Source organism: Sparus aurata, chromosome 3 (genome assembly GCF_900880675.1).
Source record: "Sparus aurata chromosome 3, fSpaAur1.1, whole genome shotgun sequence".
Taxonomy (NCBI): Eukaryota; Metazoa; Chordata; class Actinopteri; order Spariformes; family Sparidae; genus Sparus; species Sparus aurata.
The window spans coordinates 14289866-14309630 of record NC_044189.1 but is presented as its reverse complement, the minus strand read 5'-3'; the positions used below and the strand labels follow the sequence as shown (position 1 = coordinate 14309630).

Below are 19765 nucleotides of genomic sequence, written 5' to 3'. Positions count from 1 at the left end.
GCTAGTATTGAAAGCCAACCATCCATGTTGGTCAGCGTTGGTCTTGTTGGGGAGCACAGCGCTCCTGACAGGCTGTACTCGGGGCCACAGTAACTCTGTCCACACTGATGGCCTTCATTGGTCAGTTTGCAAGCGACGTCACAGTTTTGTCATGTCTCGGAGGAAGCGGGAACCCTATTCAGCCTCGAGCTGACTGGATCTGTCTCCACGCTGGTTTGCTGTCTGATTGAAAAAGTAAGCTCAAACTTACAGACACGGTAAAGAACTGTTTTTAAGCTAAGTGCTTCTCGACAAGAACGGCAAAAAACTGTGGTGACACGGTTTTGTCGAGATGAGTATAGCGGCAGCTAACGGTTGACGAAGCGTTTCCGGGGAAAGCCAATGAAGCTGTGCGCTAATGCTAACGTTAGCCTTAAGTTCGGTTCGTTTTAGTTTATGGCGTCGGGTCGCGTCGTTGAACGGAGCACACGGGTTAGTTTGGCATTCAACGCTGGCTGTAGTGTCCAAGCCAACATCCACAAGTCCCGTTCTAGCTCGGATGTGACTTCCGCTGGATGTGAAATTGTTTTTATTATCAACCGAGCTTCGTGACTTTTAGCTAACGTTAAGTTACAACTCGGGAGGTCCTGTCAAGTCATTGTGCTACTAGCTAGTTTCATAAAACGAATTCAGCGGTATAAGTTTGTATTCGTGTTGTTGTCATTGGGGTAATCATACTTTTCGTTACCATCAACAGCAGAAATGCACTACTGCTTCCCTTTAACATAGCTGTTCATCACATGCACAGTATGTTTTATCCGAGAACAGGAGAGACAGCTAACAAAATATAGTAACCACAGTAGTTAAGCTTACTTTTTGTTCAAGATGTGGGTGGTCTGGTCGTGGGACAGCTTTCATAGAGTACCTACTGTCAAATCTCTCATAGATTGGGGAGGGTTTCTCCATAGTTTGTATTATGCCTGTATGAAAATGCAACTGGAATAATCTGAGACTGTGTGAAGGCTGTGAAGCTTGATGCAAAATGATGCAGTCATATTGGTTTGTACTGGTCTCATATTTTAATCCATAGCGACACCCAGGCCTATTTTCCGACCTGTAATTATTAACTTGTAGTGTGAGTGCAGTAAATGTAGGGTCACAATGTAATATGAGGGTGGAGTTAACCTGCGGCAGAATAGACCAGTAAGAAGTAGTGGTAGAAATTTAAGATATTTTTTTTAAGAGATATTTCCATATATGAGAATGATTATTTTAGCATCACAATATTCCCCTTTCACAGAAAAAGATATGATGATGTGACACTTGTTGGGGTCTGTACCAAACAAAAGTGTTCTATCACATCTGGAGAACAAGTTTTATAGGCCAGAACATCTCTGCAGCACTCCAGAATTTCATTATGTTTTTTTGTGACCTTTTGTAAAAAAAAATTCTAATTTTTTTTGCCATCTTTAATATTTGATTATACTGTAATTCATTTTGCGGCCTTATTCCATGTATATTATTTATTTCATACAATAATTTCTCAGTTACTTTTACATATATGGTGTGTTTATAAAGTGTGTATGACTGCTAATGATGACACTCTTCTTTCTCTCTCGCAGATCAAAAGCTAAACACATGGCTTGCAACAAAGAAGTGTGGCAAGACCTTGGAGAGGGCTTTGTCCAAGAATATTACAGCCGGTTTGACAATACCAACAGGATGGAACTGGGTAACCTATATGTAAGTATGTTCAGTCTATTGAATTATTGTTACTTCGATGGTGTCAAAAGGTAAAACATCCAAATATGATGTTAGTGGTGTCGAGCCAAATTCCATTACACTTGACATTCACAGCTGAAGTTACTGTTTAGAATGCTATGATGCAATGATAAAAGAAAGTATTGTGTGCATGCATTTGATGTGAACCTTTTTTCCCACCTAGTCTCCTGAAGCCTGTTTGACATGGGAAGGATCACCTTATCAAGGGAGGGAAGCCATTGCTAGCAAATTAGCAGTAAGTATTGGTTCATGACACTCCACAATAAAGTTTGGAAAAAGGAGACTTCCTAAACAAGCAAGGAAAAAGGAGCAGAGCCAATCACTTGAGGCTTGCAGTGCAAAGTTCTTTTTGTGTGTGTATATTCCATTAATACTATTGTTTCCAATCCATATCCATCCAGAGCCTGCCTTTCAAGACTATTAAGCACATTATCACAGAACAAGACTTCCAGCCCACGATAGACGGCTGTATCCTCATCATGGTGTTTGGACAGTTGAAGGTAAGTTCGTACATTGTCGTTCATAGCCATGGTTCTGCGCCTGGGGCCTGTATCAAGAGAATTCAACTTTTGTTATTTTCAGACTGCAGGCAGCAGTATTATTATTATTATTTATTATTTGGTAAACAAAAAATCCATCATCTTGCCCTCCAAACAATCACGCTGTCAAGTTGCATAGCAGACCGTTTATTTCAGTGTGGCTGTCCTCAGTTCTCTGTGTTGTCTTATTTGAGCAGCCAGAGCTTCTACACTGAAACACATTTGTATAAATCCGAATTTGTATCACATTTCAAACCACCTCCAGATGTGGCTAGGATCCAATTAGCAAAAAAAATCACATTTCACATGTTTTTTTGCAGCCTAGACTTTCTAATATTGATATTGATATCATCTGGATATGCCAAAAGAGGGTTTTGGGCTGGCATTCTAAACAGGGTTCTGGTCTGGTTTACCTGGCTCCACTGAGCCTAACATTGACCATCCCAGATAACTGGTATCAGGAAATTCGGTCTGTAATCCATACGTTGTCATCCAAAAAGGCAGTATAGTTACAAGCAACATCATCAGTACCATGAATTAAGTACTTAAAGGGATATTCCGGTGTAAATTTAATCCATGGTCTAACACACCATGAAACTGTTAGACTCCCTCTCGAGAGATCAAGTTAGCAGACCGCTAATTTACGGAGTTTTATCAACCTCAGAAACGACCGCACGACAACAATACACTGCAGTAAATGGATCCAAATATAAATCGCCACCAAAAAGCCACAAATAATGCTCAGAACAGCACCAAACTTCAGCAACAGTACAAATAGGGTCTCAGCACATAGTCCGGGGCATTTAAACTCCACTAGCTTAGCTTGATTTCTACTGAAAAAATGACAAAATTTACCACTCTTCTGCAGCAGCTTCCTGTTGACGGGAAGTCCCGACGACTCAATTACCGAGTGCAGTAGAGTTCCGCGGCTTATGGGTTACTCTATGCCTTGCCTGCCAGTTTATAACAGTTATTACCGAGAGCGGACAGGGAAAAGAACGGAATTGAGCATTTCTAACCGTACTTGGTAATCGTCGCATCGGGACTTCCCCGACCCGGAAGCTGATGGAGGAGAGTTGAAATCTGTTTTTAGCTTCCCAATAGAAATCCAGCTAAGCTAGCGGAGGTTAGATGCCCCAGACTATGTGCTGAGACCCTATTTGTACTGTTGCTGAAGTTTGGTGCTGTTCTGAGCATTATTTGTGGCTTTTTGGTGGCGGTTTATATTTGGATCCATTTACTGCAGTGTATTGTTGTCGTGCGGTCGTTTCTGAGGTTGATAAAACTCCGTAAATTAGCGGTCTGCTAACTTGATCTCTCGAGAGGGAGTCTAACACAGTTTCATGGTGTGTTAGACCATGGATTAAATTTACACCGGAATATCCCTTTACTATAAAATAAGATCAAATTCAGCTAAAGCTTTAGCTTAAAGTGATATTGCTGACATGTATACAATTGGGTTATCAGAACGGAATAAGATGATGCTGAAACACTAGCGATAAATTTAAGCAAGACTTTGTCTGATGGTGAACAAAGTTGTTATGAAAATGTAATTGTATTGAACAATTTAAAGTAGTGTTAGGGTCTTTCTGCTGCCAAAGCAGAGAGAAGAGCAAGGAGAAAGGAAATAAATGAATGCCTGATGAGGTCTGTTTGACCAAGATTTTGCATTTATACTCATGTGGGCTGACTAGCAGAATGTTGATTATTTTACTCTTAAAAGACAGCTAAGGGTATTTATTACCATGGTATGTTAAAAGTTGTACTCTTGGTGATTTATGTAAAAAAAAAATTGTTGTTGCCATAATTAACTAATAAACATTTTGGTTTTTTTGTAACAGGTAGATGACGATCCACCAATGGCCTTTCACCAAGTGTTTATGCTGAAGAGCCAAAACTGCGCATGGGCCTGCACAAATGACGTGTTTCGGTTGGGGATCCACAACATACCAGTGTAGCCAGTTTGATCTGTTGGCTCACAGACATCGACATCCAACTCTGACTTCGGTCAAACTATGGTCATGCTGTCATTAAAAACACATGGAATTAAATGCGAAGTTCCTCCATGTTTACATTACATCTATAAGCATACCTTTTGTATCAAAGATATCAAATTACATTGCTGTTCATTAAAAGAATTTATCACACTGAATCACTAGTTTTTGCCCTTTCTTTGCCAAATAGCTGTAAGTTGTTGTTTTTAGTCATTTCTTTCCCTATGACAGAAGGCAGAGGTGAAATGACTGATTAGTAGAAATAGTGAGTTTCAAGTTTCATTTCAGGATCTGGGTCGACGTCTTACTATGAGGAAGACAATGTGGTTTTATAATGTAGTATGTGGTGCATTTAGAGCACTAGAGGCGCTGTACCCCTCTTTGCGTCAGTTTAAATGGTTTAACCAGCAGAGCTACAACTGCATCCACGAGGTTCACGGAGTTGTAGCTAGATGAGTCAAACTCGATGACACCAACAGTGAAGAAAACGTCTCAGGAAATGGATGTAATGAATGTAAATGGCCATTCTGATCATCGTAAAGAATCGGTGAGCAGCTTCAATTCAGCTAACGCTAGCTAGTGTGTGAATGATAAGCCAAAGTCATAGTAAGCCTCGTCGCTGTATCCGACAATCGTCCGGTTAAATGAATGTCTTTCTGCCTCGATTTGTACAACTGACATTTTGGCTTCTATTAATAACTAGGTTATTGGAAATAACAGGTGATCGTTACATGTTTTATCTGTAAACACTGGCCCATTCTGTCTGTTGGTGTAAGCTAACTGTCAGTGACGATGTACGGAGTTTGACGGATTCAACGCAATCGTAGCTCGGCAAAACCTGTTAAAATGTGTCAATCTGTTGAGGAAATGTGACAAGACAATCTCTGAAATAACTTGTGACCAACAAATAAGTTTCATAGAAGACGTTATATTGCGGTATGTTCTGTGTTTTGGAAGTTACGAGATGGCACGCATGCGCATTGAACGCGCCTCTTTCGTAATTTAAAGGCACGGTTGGCCGCGATGGCTGAAATAAATGAAGCAAATGTAACGACCACCCGGTTGAAATACAGTATTTGACGTGGAAATATGTGTACTCACTTCCTTGTCTCTTTTTTTAGAATGGCTTCAGAGACAAAGACTGTAGAAATGGTTCAGAGACAGAGGACGAGCCTTTGCTCCGGGAAAACCTCAGGCGGTTTGTCATCTTCCCCGTCCAGTACCCCGACATCTGGAAGATGTACAAGCAGGCCCAGGCCTCTTTCTGGACGGTGGAGGAGGTGGGTGTCAGGGTGGCTCTACCTAGTATCAGTCTATTGAACACTGGTGAAGTAACAAAAAAATGATATGAAATGATTTGAACACTAGGTATAGGTCAACAATTACAACATAAAGAAACACTGTCATTCACCACAGTCCATCATCATTGATAAAACATAAACAATCCATGAAACAGACTGGTGTGCTGTCGGTGTCACTTTCAGGTGGATCTATCCAAAGACTTGGCACACTGGGAACGTCTGAAACCGGAGGAGAAGCACTTCATCTCGCACATCTTAGCCTTCTTTGCAGCCAGCGACGGCATCGTCAACGAGAACCTGGTGAGAAGGAACCAGAGGGCCATGTCACCCAGCTGTCATACCTGTGTTTTGTATCGTATATTTCTCTGAAGAGATGCTACATTGTTAAAGCATGACCCAGTAAAGTCTGATTTGGCTTCAGTTTCAACTGTGTGATGGCTGAAGAATTGTTTTTGTTTTTGTGTCTCGTCTAACAGGTGCAGAGGTTCTGCCAGGAAGTACAAGTCCCTGAAGCGCGCTCCTTCTACAGCTTCCAGATCCTTATAGAGACGGTTCATTCAGAGATGTACAGCATGCTCATCAACACGTACATCAGGGACCTGAAGCAGAGGTTGGTTAGTTAGTTAGTTAGTTAGTTAGGGGGTTTTCTTAGTCAGGTGCTCACTTGATGCTCAGTGACTCTGTTAAACTCGCATTCTAGAGGGTAACTGATGAAAGGTGCATTTTGTAAATTCATGTAATGGCTACATGGTAAGATATGATGTGCCTCAACCTCATTGTCTTTGGAGTAACCGCATTACCATTTGAGATGAATTCTTTCTGTATAGCTAACTGTAAGACTCGCACCTGTTCATCACAGGCGAAGTCTGCACCACTTTGTGGTGATTTCTGTTGCATTCCCAGCTTTGATGCACCAACGAGGAAGACAACCATTTCAGGGCTTCTACTAAAGCAAAGTATTCAGACTCCATGTTTTTATTATTATACATGTAGTTATGTTGTGTTCATTTTACACTCTACCTACTCTTTACACACACTGAATTTAGATAGATATTTATAGATTCGTTTTTCATCTGTGTTTTTCCTGTTGACCTGCGAAAAAAAACAAAACGCCAAAGTTCAGTTTTATTGTTGGGTCTCAGTAAAATATTGAAGCTACATGTTTAGAGCTGCTGATTTAAGTCATTGTTACTACCTGTGTGTTTCAGGGACTACTTATTTAACGCCATTCAGACCATGCCTTGTGTGAGACGAAAAGCAGACTGGGCACTCCAGTGGATAAATGACAGCAAATCCACATTTGGTAAGGAAAATACAACAATAAAAACATCATATTGTAAATCACATTACAGTGAGACAAACCTCGCCGGAGGAGCTTTTAATTTATCTGTGGTTAATAACTAGTTTTGACACTTGTTACCTTCAGGGGAGCGAATTGTGGCTTTTGCAGCAGTGGAGGGCATCTTCTTCTCCGGCTCATTCGCCTCCATCTATTGGCTCAAGAAGAGGGGACTAATGCCTGGCCTCACCTACTCCAACGAGCTGATTAGCAGGGATGAGGTTGGCCTATAGTTTGCATATAAGCCCTTGTAATGGCGGATTTTTCTGTTTTCATCTCAACACATACTGTATATTGATGTGTGTGTCTCAGGGCCTGCACTGTAACTTCGCCTGCCTGCTGTACAGCTACCTGGTGAAGAAGCCATCGGAGGACCGGGTCAAGGACATCATCACCAAAGCTGTTAGCATTGAGCAGGTCAGAAATCGCTGGAGTGAATATGCTCGACCCAGGCTACTTAAAAAATTGTTGTAACCTACAGTGCGCTGTCAGTTCCATTAGCATGTGGAAGGTGGCAGTGTTATTTTGGCTCTGTACACCACCAAAATGGATTTGAAATAAAAAAGCATATCCTGTCAGGTGAGTATTTTAGCTATACTGGTAGAACCATGCAGGAATTACAATAGTTTTTATACACAGACCCCTCATTTCAGGGTGATTCCGGTGCTTTTTGCCATATTTCATCATCAACTCAAGGCCATTCATCAGCTGATTTGTGCATGAACTATGGATAGAATAACCAACACTTGTCCTAGCAACAACAAGTTGTCTATTTACTTTTGTGCCCTAAAAAGGGTGAACTACAAATTTAAATATCTAAAAATCCAATGTTGTTGTTAGCACCCTTAAACTAAGGCAAAATGTCCATGATGGTGGTGTTCAGCTTACTGTATGTCTGCTTGTACCTCGCTGTTTACTTTGTTTGTCTATATTGTCACCCATGGCAATAAATCAATCTTATCTCAACTTAACTTAACAGTCTTTATCCCTTTTGATTTTCTTTTCTGATTTTTAAAGACCAGAGTCGTGACAGGCTCACACATGTCATGTTTGGTGTTGCAGGAGTTTCTGACGGAAGCCTTGCCAGTGGATCTCATAGGAATGAACTGTTGTCTGATGAAGCAGTACATCGAGTTTGTCGCTGACCGGCTTCTCGCCGACCTCGGACTGACCAAGGTAATTCTACTTAAATGATCAGAAAATGGATATAATGCAAGCCACATGGTCATCACTCGTTGATTTTATTCTGTGTGTAGCTGTTGTGTTAAAGCAGAGAAGCTCTGGGTCGAGATCACATCCCGCTATAAAAGCCACAGTCCTTGCAATTATGTATTCTTTATGTATTTTTTGGCTAAAGATATTTAACTGAATAACATCAAGTTGTGTTGATGAACGCTGTTTTAGGTTGACTTTTTCCTGCCTTTAAATCCAAGGTATACAACGTTGAAAATCCATTTGACTTCATGGAGTCCATTTCGCTAGAGGGGAAAACAAACTTCTTCGAGAAGCGAGTGGCAGAGTATCAGAGATTTGGAGTCATGTCGAGCACGATGGACTGTGAATTCACTCTGGATGCAGACTTCTGAAAACTGAAACGACATGCTGTTCCATTATTTGTTACATTCAACCTTTTTATTTATTTTGTTTAAGTGGTGGAGTATGGAGTCTTATTACAGTACCACGATGAGTTAGCGGTCTACAGGTTAAAGGTTAAAAGCACTGTTCCAGCAGATATACAGGTACAACTTATGCAATAGGTATTACCCTTTGATTAAACCGCAACCAGTATCCGTTACATCATGGTTATTTTTTTTCTCACCTCAACACCTCGGTTATTCGAACTAAGGTTAAGCTAAATAATGAGTGAGGTACTATGACCTTTATACTGTACCTCGTTGGATATTTGAAGATAAAATCTACATGATATTTTATTGAGTCTGCAGTTCTGGCTCCTGGCTTAGAATTGTTTTAACATTTTGTAATTTATAATGTACAATAAAAATGTTTTGTAAAATGAAAATAATGTCATTATTGCAATTAAAAAGTACACAACGTATTCAGCAGTGTGAGTGTAAAATGTGGGTAACTAGTTATAAACGGCTGATGTTTTTTTTTTGGGGGGGGGGGGGGGGGCATCCCTCTTGTTAACATGCCTTCCCCCCTCTCCACCCCCTAGGAATAGAAAGAGGGGTAAAGGAGTGGTTAAGATGAATATGTTAGTTAGTCATCTATAATCTGTTAGAATGCAACCCCAAACATGGCCTGAGAAATCAGTAGACTGGCTGTGAATTGAAAAATAGACCACTGTGCAACATCACCTTCATGATCAAAGTGACAAGAAGTAACATTGTGGATGAGTGAGAGGATCATAGAGACACAGTGCCTGTAATATTCCTACTGTATTTTTATGGTCCCTCAGTAGTGTCTAGCTGCTGATAATACCACCTTAGATCAAGCTACCCCTAGCTAAATATATGGAGGAAGTGAAGTAGACAGACATATCTTAAATATAGGGTTTGGGTAGGCTAATTCAGTCAGGGTTTGGGCCATCCCCAATCTTAAAAACTAACAAATCCACGACTGGTTATAACACAGTTTAAGTACATGATTTAAGTCAGGCTCAAACCTATGTGCCTATCACTATGGTTGGCTTTTACATAATCACAATAGCGTGCTACTTATACACTGCGATTTATAGTTTAACTGAGATTTCTCCCAACCGTCAGATTAGATTACATTAGCCACTCCTCCGTTAGCATACGGATGCTGGATATGAGAGCTAACAGTTAGCTAGCGTTTTCGCAATTTGCAAAGATGGCTGGGGACTTTCAGGGCTTTGCACTGGAGAACGCCGAACTGCTTTCCAGCCGTTTGAAGGAAGTCCTGTCTTCGGGGCAAGGATATGTTCGGGCTCAGTTCGGGGTGGATTTGGGTCTGAAGCCCGAGCTGTACCCGACCTGGGTCATCCTGTCCACGGCCGCGGTGGGTCTGCTGCTGCTGCTCGGTCTGTCATGGGCCGCCGTCTGTGGCGGTCTGCTGGTCGGGAAAAAGCGGGGATCCCCGGTCACCCAAGGCAGCTGCGAGCCTGACAAGGCCATCTTAGCCAAAACTGCCAAACCAGAAGAGCAGAAGAAGAAGAACAAGAAGAAAACGATTGAAAAGGTATCGTAGACAGCGTTAACGAGCTGTTGAATCACGGTGGGTCAATCAAAAGAAGTGCGTTTATTCATTGAAACAGTTAGGTTGATGCTGACGTAAACGGAACTGTTAACCCAGTTAGCGTTAGCTAGCGGTTAGCTAATTTATGCATTTATCCCCATTGTTATTTTATTAGTTAGCCTATTTGGCTACCCCGTACGCGATGACTTAACAAAAGCTAGTTTAGTGTTACAGCCCACTTTGTGATACAACATAATAAGCTATCCAGGGATCATGTGCCCCGTTTCCAAATTGACTCAAATAATCCAGTTAACCTTGCTAAATATACAGTGAATTACTGTCTTGTTTACGAAGGAAATGCTAGCTTAACTAGCTGCGTGCATTGCCAGCTTGCAAGTTTCAAATGAAAGTAAGCCCTAATGAAAACACTATCTGCAAAACGGTCACGTCCGCATAATAAACGGGTCTTATAACGTGAGGATGGCTTTGTTTCTTTTACACATCGGTTAATGTTAATATCTAAGAAACACAACTTCCGGACTACAGTCCACAGCCGGAAGTCTTCGGGTTCGAACCAATCATGATACAAAACTACCAAATGGATCCTGTTTTAGTAGTCTCAGTAATGTAAGTTGATGTTCCCCTTTAAAAAAAAACGCAGCAGTTTGTGGTTCATCTGTGAAGCATGGTAAATCCAGAGATCTTGTAAAGATTCATCTGGAAATTAAATGTTCCTTAAAGATCCTGCAGATACAAAATATGAGTGAACAGGCTATAGTGATTATTAACATCCTGTTGTTCATCGTGCCTCTCTGTCCCCCCCAGAAGACTCAGTCCAATGGACAACCGGTTGCGGTAGCTCAGGTGGAAGTTAAAGTGACTGAAGCCGTTTCCAAGCAAGCCCCGCAGATCAAAGCTGAGAAGGTACATCTGCGCAGCTGCCGCCAAAAATAAGAGGACCTGAAACTGTTTGTGGTTTTTGGTTGGCAGAGCAAGACATTTTAAATTTTTTTTGTATTAAGTGTCCTTGACGTATTATTAGACAGTTTTGTAACTCTTGGAAATATTTCTGAAACCCCACTGTCAACCTTTTTGTACCTAACCCTTAATATAACTTTCATTTCTCTCTGTCCACAGGTGTACGAGGTACAGGCCCCAGTGCAGGCGAAGAAGAATAAAAAGAAAGCCAAGACAGATGTGAAACCGGTCCAGAGGGTTTCTACAACTGATGGGAAGGAACCTGATGACGGTGAGTCTCAGCCGTGTCAGTGTGAATTTCATAAGGACTTCTCATTTTCAAAGTGACTGTTCAGTTTCGTGCCCCTCCTGTTATCAGCATGTTAAACCTACTTGGCCGACGCGTCCTCTGTGGTGCAGCCCCACAGTTTCCTGTTGTAGTCTCGTGTTTAAACAATCAACCAAATTTCATCCAACAGCCAACCGTCTCAAATTCTTATTTATCATCATCTTGCACAAAACAAGTATCCTAACCAATTGATGTTGTTTCTTTTTCATTGCCACCAGGTGCGTGGGAGACCAAAGTCAGCAACCGAGAGAAGAAGCAGCAGCGCAGGAAGGACAAGGGCCCAGAGGACTCTGGGGGCCCGGGAGGGGTGGAGGCTCCAAAGACCCACGTGGAGGCACCTGTGGCCTCAGTGACTACCAATACCAAGAAGAACAGAGGAAACAATGGTATATTTAACTAGCAAATGTTAGAAAGTTGTGGGGGAAGAAGTGGTCTAATGACTCGGCCTGTGTGATGAGCGTTTAACATACAGCCTAGCCAGGGCCATGCATATATCCTGAGGCAAACATTTAACTTGTGCTTAAACAAGATTTATCTAGTGATATTGCATGTTACTCAAGATATTTTGCCATTTTTTTTCAGAGTCCCTGCATTCTAGAACCAGCGGAAAGGGGGATGCAGCCAGTGGAACTGGTAAAGACAAAGTTAACTATAATTTTGTGTGACTGCCACAGGGAAAGTATTTCAATTAAAAGGTTTCTGTTATCTTTCTTTATTTGACTAAATGCATCTTTGTTTAAAATCCATATAAGATGTACCGTCCAATAAAAATGTCTCCTTGAGTTTTGTAACTGAAAATAGAACTTTGAAACTTATTTGAATCAATGATATTGGACTTAGGGTTTCGCCAGTTGACATAACTGCCAGTGACTCCCTCTCTCTTCCCCCAATGGTCTGTCTCCTCAGTGTCCTCCACCTGGAGAGAGGAGCCTTCAGTCAATGGCGGAGGCTGGACTGACATCCCTATGAAGATACCCGTGCCGACCGAGGGAACCAGGTGGAGTAACGTCCACACGGCTGCGCATTACAGACCGCCACCTAAGCGTCAGTCCTGGGCACCGGAGCAACAAGGTTACCACCTCGACTACCTGTGCAGAAATTCACTTACACCACGATTATAAATGTGGAAATGAATGTGTGAATCTGTGTGCTCTCGCCAGCAGCATGGGGCGGGATGAAGACCGATCTCAACCCTGTGTCCTACTCGGTGCTGGGACGAAACACCACAGGTTGGTATTGCGATTACCTGCCAGCTTTATTTCCAAGTCCCAAGCCAGACCCTACTCCCAGGATGTGTAAATCACAGCTTCCAGTGTCTAGTTTAGCACTAATGACTAATTCATTTTTTCCCCTTCCTCCCTCTCTCAATCATCCTCTGTCTGTGGTAGATCCAATAGCAAATTCAATGGATCTGCAGTGGGTGAACCCCCCTGTTGTTGATGATGATTGGTCTGGAGTTAGTGAGTATTTCAGGGACCCATTCCACAAAGCACACCTCTCTTATTAACTGCTGGTCGTTTTTGGAAAAAATTATTGTTCTAGAGAAGGCATAATCCCAAGTCGTAACAGATCTTGAAAGTAAAAATGTGCAATTTGATTTTAGGGATGCTAGAGTATCCTTTCCTGTACATGCATACACTTTTGAATCTTTAATGTACTGTCTAACAGCTGTTGATGACGTGTTTTTAGATGGGATGGCAGCAGCGGATCCCAGCTCCGACTGGAACGCCCCAACAGTTTACTGGGGAAACTACGAAGAGCCCCCAGTTTTGGTGAAACCGGCGCCTCCACCGAAGGAACAGTCTGTCCCCTGCAAGGTCTCGCTGACGCCCCTGAAGTCTTGATTACATTTTAAGAAGTCATTTTCGTTTTCCGTATCTTGTGTCTCAGTGTCTGTTTTTGTCCTGGCAGGTATCCGAGGATGACAAGGACGCTGAGGATCCTTCCGGTGGAGCAGCCAAATCCAAGAAGAAGAGGAAAAAGAAGAAGAAAACGGAGGAGGAGGCTGCACCTGAGGCTCAGGCATGGAAACAAAAACACAAAGTTGTCAGATGAACATGTTGCAGAAATGTATCAGATTGTTTTATTTAATGTAATTGCATTTGTTTTGTAGGCAGCGAACGCAGCGCCTCAAGAGCTTCCCGTGCTGGCCTCCAAAAAGCAGAATCCCAACGTATCCTCCTCTCAGAGTAGGTTTCGACAGCTGCGACATTGAATTTGCATTCATGGGAAAAAGTCACGTAGAGCAAAAAAAAATGCGCAAACAGTGTAGTACTCTGTATTACATATCCACTTTTAAACACCGCTGGTTCTGAAAACATCTTTGTCACATTTCTATTTCTTTTTTTTACCTATGCATAGAGAAGCCTGAGCAGATCGTGGAGCCTCCGAAGCCCTCCCAGAAGAAAAAGGTCCGAAGGGAAACATGAAGTCCTGTCACAGGTCCACGCAAAGCTTATGCAAATGATTGTTAAATGTGTCACACGCAATAATTACCAGGTACAGGAGTGTCTTTTCAGAGATGCATCAACGGTTTATCAGTTACAGAAACAAAAAAAAAGAAAACAAGCAGCAGATATCACCTGCTTGGCAAAATACAGTGATGAAATGTGGTCCTATGGACTGAAATCTTAAAACTAATTTGCACTATTTGCTACACTGCAGCCAGAGTGAAGTTTCAGGGGGGGCGAACTTGCAGTGGAGGTACATGTTCTGTAATTATTTTTTATGGCATCAAAAGTGTTTCACTTTGTTTCCGAGAGTGTATGTTTATAACCGTAAACCCAAAAATACAAAACAGATTTTTAAAATTTTGTGTTGTGCGAACATTTCAGTTACAACAGACAGCTAACATTTTGGCTCCCCAGAGTATTGCACTTTTGTTTTGTTTGCCGCACTGCTGCCCCGTTACCAATTAGTGAAATGTGTGGGAGCAGGTCTCAGATCAGGATAGGTTCAGGTCTGTCTCGGTACAACACTCAGATCCCCGTATGTACATTGTAAGGACCAAGGACCACTTTAATCATCTCAGCTCTCTCTACTGGCCATGAAGTGATACACCCATGAGTAAGTACAAGTAATATATACTGGCGCTAGCAACATAATCCACTTTCCTCAACATGTCCATTTAAAGCTAAAGCCAATTCCATGGTTATTTTTCAAAGCAAAGAACAAAAATAAAAAAAAACAAAAATCCCTCTTTGTGTTTCCTAAGACCTTGAATTCCTTCTGAGGTGTAAGGGATATGACTTCGCAGTCACCGTTAACTAGAGCAGAACATTAGCAAATGTATATTGTTTTGTCAGATATTTCAATTGCATGCTCCCTCACGTCTGGAGAATGAGATTTTGGCATTTCTGTTTTACCTTCAACAACATATTGAAGGCTCTACAATGTGGATGTTGCACTTTGATTTGATTCACTTTGATTAATTTGATTAATTCAGCGCAACAGTAAATCTACACTTAACTGTCAGGACAAACGAACCCACCTGATTAAACTGTTTAAATTTAAGATGAAAAGAAGCATTTCTTACCCCACTTCTTGCAGTGTAGTCGCTCTATTAAGCAATTGCTGCACAGGCCATTATTGACTGCAGAGATGTTTACAGCGATTGATGACCCTTTCAATGCACAGATTACATGCGAGTATTGTGCTAAAAATAGGTTTGCCTATTTTTTAAAGTGAGATTTTCCAAAAATCTATTTTTTATATCTCCTTTATGAAGATTGGCGACTGTGGTCATGTAGAATTCAATGTCTGTACATTGTTGGAAAGTCTCACCCCAGGCCGCCCCTGCAGGGTAATACACCTCTTCACTGCACATCTCTGTGATAGTATGTTACTTATATTTATAGTTACGCTAAAATATGGTTAAATACTAATGCAAATGCCGCCTGAGCTTCAGAGCTAACACACTGAAGAGGTGTATTCAGCCACATTTTTTTAGAACTGTCCCCTCTTCTCTTTTCTGAGTTTGTTTCCTTTCTCCTCGAGGAGCATTTCATGAATGTGGCGTGCTATGATCGATTTCCAGGGAGAAAAGAGACGAGGAGACGCAAAATAGAGAAACGAGAAAAGCCCTTTGACAACTCGCAGCACATTGACAGCTGAAGCGTTGTTGTTAACAAATCAATTATGGATCAAAACAAAATATATATTTTTTCAAACAGGATGTTTAATTTGAAATTTGGTCCCGGACTCACACTGGGGACTGTAAACTGTTATGTGGAGAGCGTAGTAACTGGTATAAACCACCAGGAGGCACTGTAATGTGAAGTAAAGTAGTGGGCTTACCCCATAAAGCAGTAGCACTGTTGACTGTGTCTTTCTCTGAATAGACCGTGCGTTGATTTTTTTTCGAGAGACTTGATTGTTCCTTCTGCACTCTGTATGATTTAAAAAAAAAAAACATTTCTCTTCCAGTTTTTCTGTGCTCGAAAAAGCCATGCCATATGTACAGATTGTAAGGGCTTTTTCCAGGTTTTCGATTGCGATGTGCAAAAAAGCTGTATTGAGTTCCTTTTTGATGTCGATGGATTGTTTTTTACTACCTTTTTGCGGAATGTGAAATGTGTAACGCGTTGTTTTTGGTTTGTACCTGACTTCCAGGTTGTTAGATGGGGGAGTTTCTTTTTGGTTTTTGTTTTTTTGATAAATTGAGAATGAAGACATACATAAACATATGATATGGAGCAGCTTTAATTCCACATCTAGGTTGGTTTTAAACAGGACACACACACACAATGACACATTTATACAAGGAATTTATTTCCATTGCCTTAACCTGTAGGTGTGTAGAAAGTGCATTGGCATCCTTTTTTATAGTTTCCATCCAAGTGCAAGTTTTGATGTCAGGAATTAATTTCATCTTGCATGACTTTGATAATAGTACTTGTGTACATGAACTTAAACGAATGATCTCTTTGCTTTAACTGTTAGTACTCGGTCCTGGAGTACCACTCAGTGTATATACTGTAATAGCTTTTTTTTTAACAAGACAAGTTGCAGCTTTTTTCTGTGGGCATCCAATACAGCGGACATTAACAGGAGTCTGCTGGTAGGCAAAGAGTCTTAGCGCTTCAAGGTGTTGATCAGCTGGTGTCAGTAGACCTGATAGAACAAAACGATATGCCGCTGTGGCTTCAGGCGCCCGCTTTTTTTGGGGGGGGGGGGGTTTGATTTTTACTGATGATTAAGATGGAATCAATCAATGTATTTATATACTTCTCTCTAGGACATGATTTGTGATTAAACAAAATGTGAATGATTTTGTTTAACGAGAGGATACAAATGATATTTCTATGTTTTGTTTGGTAAAAATGAACAATAAATGAAAATTGCTTGATATATTGTCGTAGAAATGCGATGTTTTTTTCTCCTTGGGGTTTGGAGCTTGAGCGTAACACAACTGCAAGGCCAATATTTTTTTTCTATGGACAACTTTGGGGCCATTTTACGTTAAACAGTAGTTTCATCAGTGGTGGTAGAGGCTGTTAACGTCCCCAAATGAAACAAGAATGAAAATAGCTTGACAGCGGTGTTAACATTATTAAAGCTGTACTTCAAAACTTTTAAAGCGATTCTTGTAGAAATATATTTGATTGCTGAATCTCATTCCCAGGTCATCACATTCGGATATTTTGGTTTTGGTGATGCAGGTTTTGATACCAACACACAGTGACAAAACACAATCAACTGTTCCATAGTGTCGCTTTAAAAATGACACTGACATATACATATGATTGTTTTGACAGATGCTCTGGGCCTTCGGTACTTGGAGCGCTTATTCTGCACTGACATGCTCTCTGACTGACTGACTAAATAAGTAAATAATAAAGTAAATTGCCAAGTAGATCATTAAATTATTGAGTATTTTCATTATTATCATGTATATTTTATCATTATTAAGTAAATAATACATTCCTAATACATTATATCACTAAGTAGCTAAATATATTACTAAGCACAAAATAATTAAATCTCTTAGTAACTAAGAAAAACTACACGATTGCTATTTTCATTCTATATCAAACCAATAAAGGTATGATTTTAGGTAACTAACCAATTAAAAGCAATTTGTGCTTGTCTAAAATACTGTGAATATACATCTTACTGGTGTTTTGATAAAGGATAAGTTCGGCCCAAAAATGTCAATTAAGTCAAGAACTTCATGTTCGTGCCAAAGTAACGACGAGTCACAGACATTTTCCAGCAGAATTCTGCACAAGCAATACTCATGCTGGATTGTGCTCGCGCTCCCATGTTTTTCCGTCAGACTAATCCAAAATATGTGATTAACACGATGAGGATGCACTATGTGTGCCACGGTGAGAATCTGTGTCAGCGGCGAGGCCCTCGATAGGCCCCGGTGGCTGTGACCCTCCCCTCCTGAGGCCCAACCTCTGCCCCAGTCAGTGTTGCAAGGCGGTCGCATGGCACGCTTACAGAGCCTGACCTCCTTCGTCTCATCAGCCTCCCCATCCCTCATCTCTCGGTTCATTTAGGATTTACCAGTTTTTAATCTCTCCAAATCTCTGGCTCGCTCCCCTCGCAGTCGTATCATGGGGATATCGTGTTTTTTGTCATTTTTTTTCCCCATTCTTCCCCGCCTGAGGATTGTTGCACCCATTTTTTTTTCCTGTTTGTGTTCACGAAAGGCAGATATATTCACAGTGAAGGTCGACCCTCTAATGGATGGTGCTGCGGTTGCTCAAAGCTCTGCTAGGAAAGTCACTTGCTAATGCTGTTTTAAAAAAAAGATCAGCACAAAATCCCTGTGCTTGAAACCCACTGGCTTCATGTCGCGCCGTCCTTAAGCATGTCAGTAGAATGTGGCAAATATTACACAACCCGGCTAACAAATGAATCCGCCCAAACACTGGATTTAGGATTGTGTTGCTCTCCAGCAGGTCTGAGAAAAAAGGATTATAGCTTTGCATTTCCGGTCATTATGTCATTACGTCTGCACATACGTGAATATTTCTGTTTCGTATTTCAAACCCTCTCTGTGAGAGTTCTACGGCAAATCTCTAAGGTCGGAAAATGGGCCTTCAGTTTTAGATTTTCCTCTTGAAAATTGCGTTCTAGCCTCTAAAGAGCTGCTCTGGTCAGTATTAAGGCATGACGGGAGAGGAAAATCCCCTAATGTGACGACGCTGCGGTCCACCCACCGGAGCTCAGAGCTGCGGTCACTGGCCCATCTGTCAGGCTTGATCCAGGATCTTTGCACACACTGAATGACTAAACTGACATTAAATGAAGATATGCTTCCTGTTCTAACATTGAAATCAAACATATTAATGTTTTAATTCAGGATTATGCGTCGTGTAAGCACAATATTTGCCCCAAAGTGAAGGTCTGACTAAGATTCTGATAAAGGGCCACTCTACAAGGCAGAGTCTCAGGATCAAGTAAAAGCATCACCCGCTTTAAGACTTCTGCAATGTTAGTGGATAATGTCCATCAGTGATGCATATTTCCACAAAAATATTATCCCTAAAGTAACACCTGATTGAATTGATTAAAATCAAATTGTCACACTGTAAAGCGCAAGCTTTTTGGGGCCCTGGCTACCTACACTGTCAGAGTTCTTAAGCTGTTAAGTGCTGTGTTTAAAGTCAATGTTCTCAGGGCATGGGAACCAAGAGACACAGATATTTGAACTGGAGGCTCTCAAAGAGTTTTACTTATGTTTCTTGAAAAATGTACATCCCACCCTGGACACACACGCTGTAAATACTTTAACCGAGAAGTGATTTTACGAGCTCGGATTGTTTGACCCGAAGAGCTGATAGTCTCCAGCATTTTATGTTCTTATTGAACATTTCCAACATACATATTCAGTCTTAAAAAAAAGAAACAACACCATAGCTTTAACAGAATATACTGTAATGCATTAGTGAACACGTTCATGCAAACACCATGAAACCACAAAATGTTTCTATACAAATCTTTGTTCAAATCCATATTTATTTTCATCTCAATGTATTGTGACATAGTTAAGCTAGTGTTGTCACTATACTGGAATTTCCCACTTACCGAATACCTAAAAAATATTGATATTCGATATTCAAAGACTTCTACTGAGCACAGATCGACTGAATGAAAGTGAAAATTACAACTACCAGTTATATAACTCTATATGAAGTAGGAATTGATGAGGAGGTAAAAATGTATTGTTCACTTTATCATTTCGGTTTATTTCTGCAAATTCAGGCTACGTGGATCTTGCCTGGGTTTCCAACCTGGAATTCTGACTCGGATGGCTGTTCCATTGCACATTCCCGTGTCAGAGGTTGGAGGACTTTTTCTGAGCTGGTTACTTATTATTATTATTATTTAAGAAAACACACACAAATATTTTG

General features: G+C 41.0%; 3 protein-coding genes across 7 annotated transcripts; all 3 read left to right on the top strand.

Annotated features, from left to right (window-relative positions):
- Nucleotides 1–81: 81 nt before the first annotated feature.
- Nucleotides 82–4452, top strand: LOC115578888 (nuclear transport factor 2-like). Of its 3 annotated transcripts, none has more exons than XM_030412192.1 (5): nt 82–234; nt 1602–1722; nt 1925–1996; nt 2163–2261; nt 4142–4452. In XM_030412192.1, the coding sequence occupies exons 2-5, from the start codon at nt 1618–1620 to the stop codon at nt 4256–4258; spliced, it is 393 nt and encodes a 130-aa protein (XP_030268052.1). In that variant the 5' UTR covers nt 82–234; nt 1602–1617; the 3' UTR covers nt 4259–4452. The 3 variants fall into 3 exon arrangements, with proteins under 3 accessions (XP_030268052.1, XP_030268053.1, XP_030268051.1); XM_030412193.1 differs by having other exon boundaries at nt 162–257; XM_030412191.1 differs by lacking the exon at nt 82–234 and adding an exon at nt 362–471.
- Nucleotides 4453–4639: 187 nt separating this feature from the next.
- rrm2b (ribonucleotide reductase M2 b) lies at nt 4640–8954 on the top strand. Its single transcript, XM_030412189.1, has 9 exons — nt 4640–4841; nt 5416–5574; nt 5779–5895; nt 6072–6205; nt 6804–6898; nt 7022–7155; nt 7247–7351; nt 7997–8110; nt 8368–8954. The coding sequence occupies exons 1-9, from the start codon at nt 4761–4763 to the stop codon at nt 8518–8520; spliced, it is 1092 nt and encodes a 363-aa protein (XP_030268049.1). The 5' UTR covers nt 4640–4760; the 3' UTR covers nt 8521–8954.
- Nucleotides 8955–9466: 512 nt separating this feature from the next.
- On the top strand, nt 9467–16748 carry mtdha (metadherin a). 3 transcript variants are annotated; one of them, XM_030412186.1, is made up of 12 exons: nt 9467–10096; nt 10922–11017; nt 11231–11342; nt 11618–11785; nt 11982–12032; nt 12306–12470; nt 12560–12628; nt 12788–12859; nt 13089–13216; nt 13311–13421; nt 13513–13588; nt 13761–16748. In XM_030412186.1, exons 1-12 carry the CDS (start codon nt 9749–9751, stop codon nt 13826–13828), a joined length of 1464 nt encoding a protein of 487 aa, XP_030268046.1. In that variant the 5' UTR covers nt 9467–9748; the 3' UTR covers nt 13829–16748. The 3 variants fall into 3 exon arrangements, with proteins under 3 accessions (XP_030268046.1, XP_030268043.1, XP_030268044.1); XM_030412183.1 differs by having other exon boundaries at nt 9471–10096; nt 10919–11017; XM_030412184.1 differs by having other exon boundaries at nt 9475–10096; nt 10919–11017; nt 12563–12628.
- Nucleotides 16749–19765: the final 3017 nt, after the last annotated feature.

What these genes read in the sequence shown, in the direction of transcription:
- LOC115578888 (XM_030412191.1), top strand. Translation starts at nt 398, where the DNA reads ATGCTAACGTTAGCCTTAAGTTCGGTTCGTTTTAGTTTATGGCGTCGG. An exon ending in CCATTGCTAGCAAATTAGCA is followed by an intron (nt 1,997 to 2,162) that starts GTAAGTATTGGT and finishes ATATCCATCCAG; the next exon opens with AGCCTGCCTTTCAAGACTAT. An exon ending in TGGTGTTTGGACAGTTGAAG is followed by an intron (nt 2,262 to 4,141) that starts GTAAGTTCGTAC and finishes TTTTTGTAACAG; the next exon opens with GTAGATGACGATCCACCAAT.
- rrm2b (XM_030412189.1), top strand. Translation starts at nt 4,761, where the DNA reads ATGACACCAACAGTGAAGAAAACGTCTCAGGAAATGGATGTAATGAAT. An exon ending in GCATCGTCAACGAGAACCTG is followed by an intron (nt 5,896 to 6,071) that starts GTGAGAAGGAAC and finishes CTCGTCTAACAG; the next exon opens with GTGCAGAGGTTCTGCCAGGA. An exon ending in AAGCTGTTAGCATTGAGCAG is followed by an intron (nt 7,352 to 7,996) that starts GTCAGAAATCGC and finishes TTGGTGTTGCAG; the next exon opens with GAGTTTCTGACGGAAGCCTT.
- mtdha (XM_030412183.1), top strand. Translation starts at nt 9,749, where the DNA reads ATGGCTGGGGACTTTCAGGGCTTTGCACTGGAGAACGCCGAACTGCTT. An exon ending in AGAAGAAAACGATTGAAAAG is followed by an intron (nt 10,097 to 10,918) that starts GTATCGTAGACA and finishes TGTCCCCCCCAG; the next exon opens with AAGACTCAGTCCAATGGACA. An exon ending in CAACGTATCCTCCTCTCAGA is followed by an intron (nt 13,589 to 13,760) that starts GTAGGTTTCGAC and finishes ACCTATGCATAG; the next exon opens with AGAAGCCTGAGCAGATCGTG.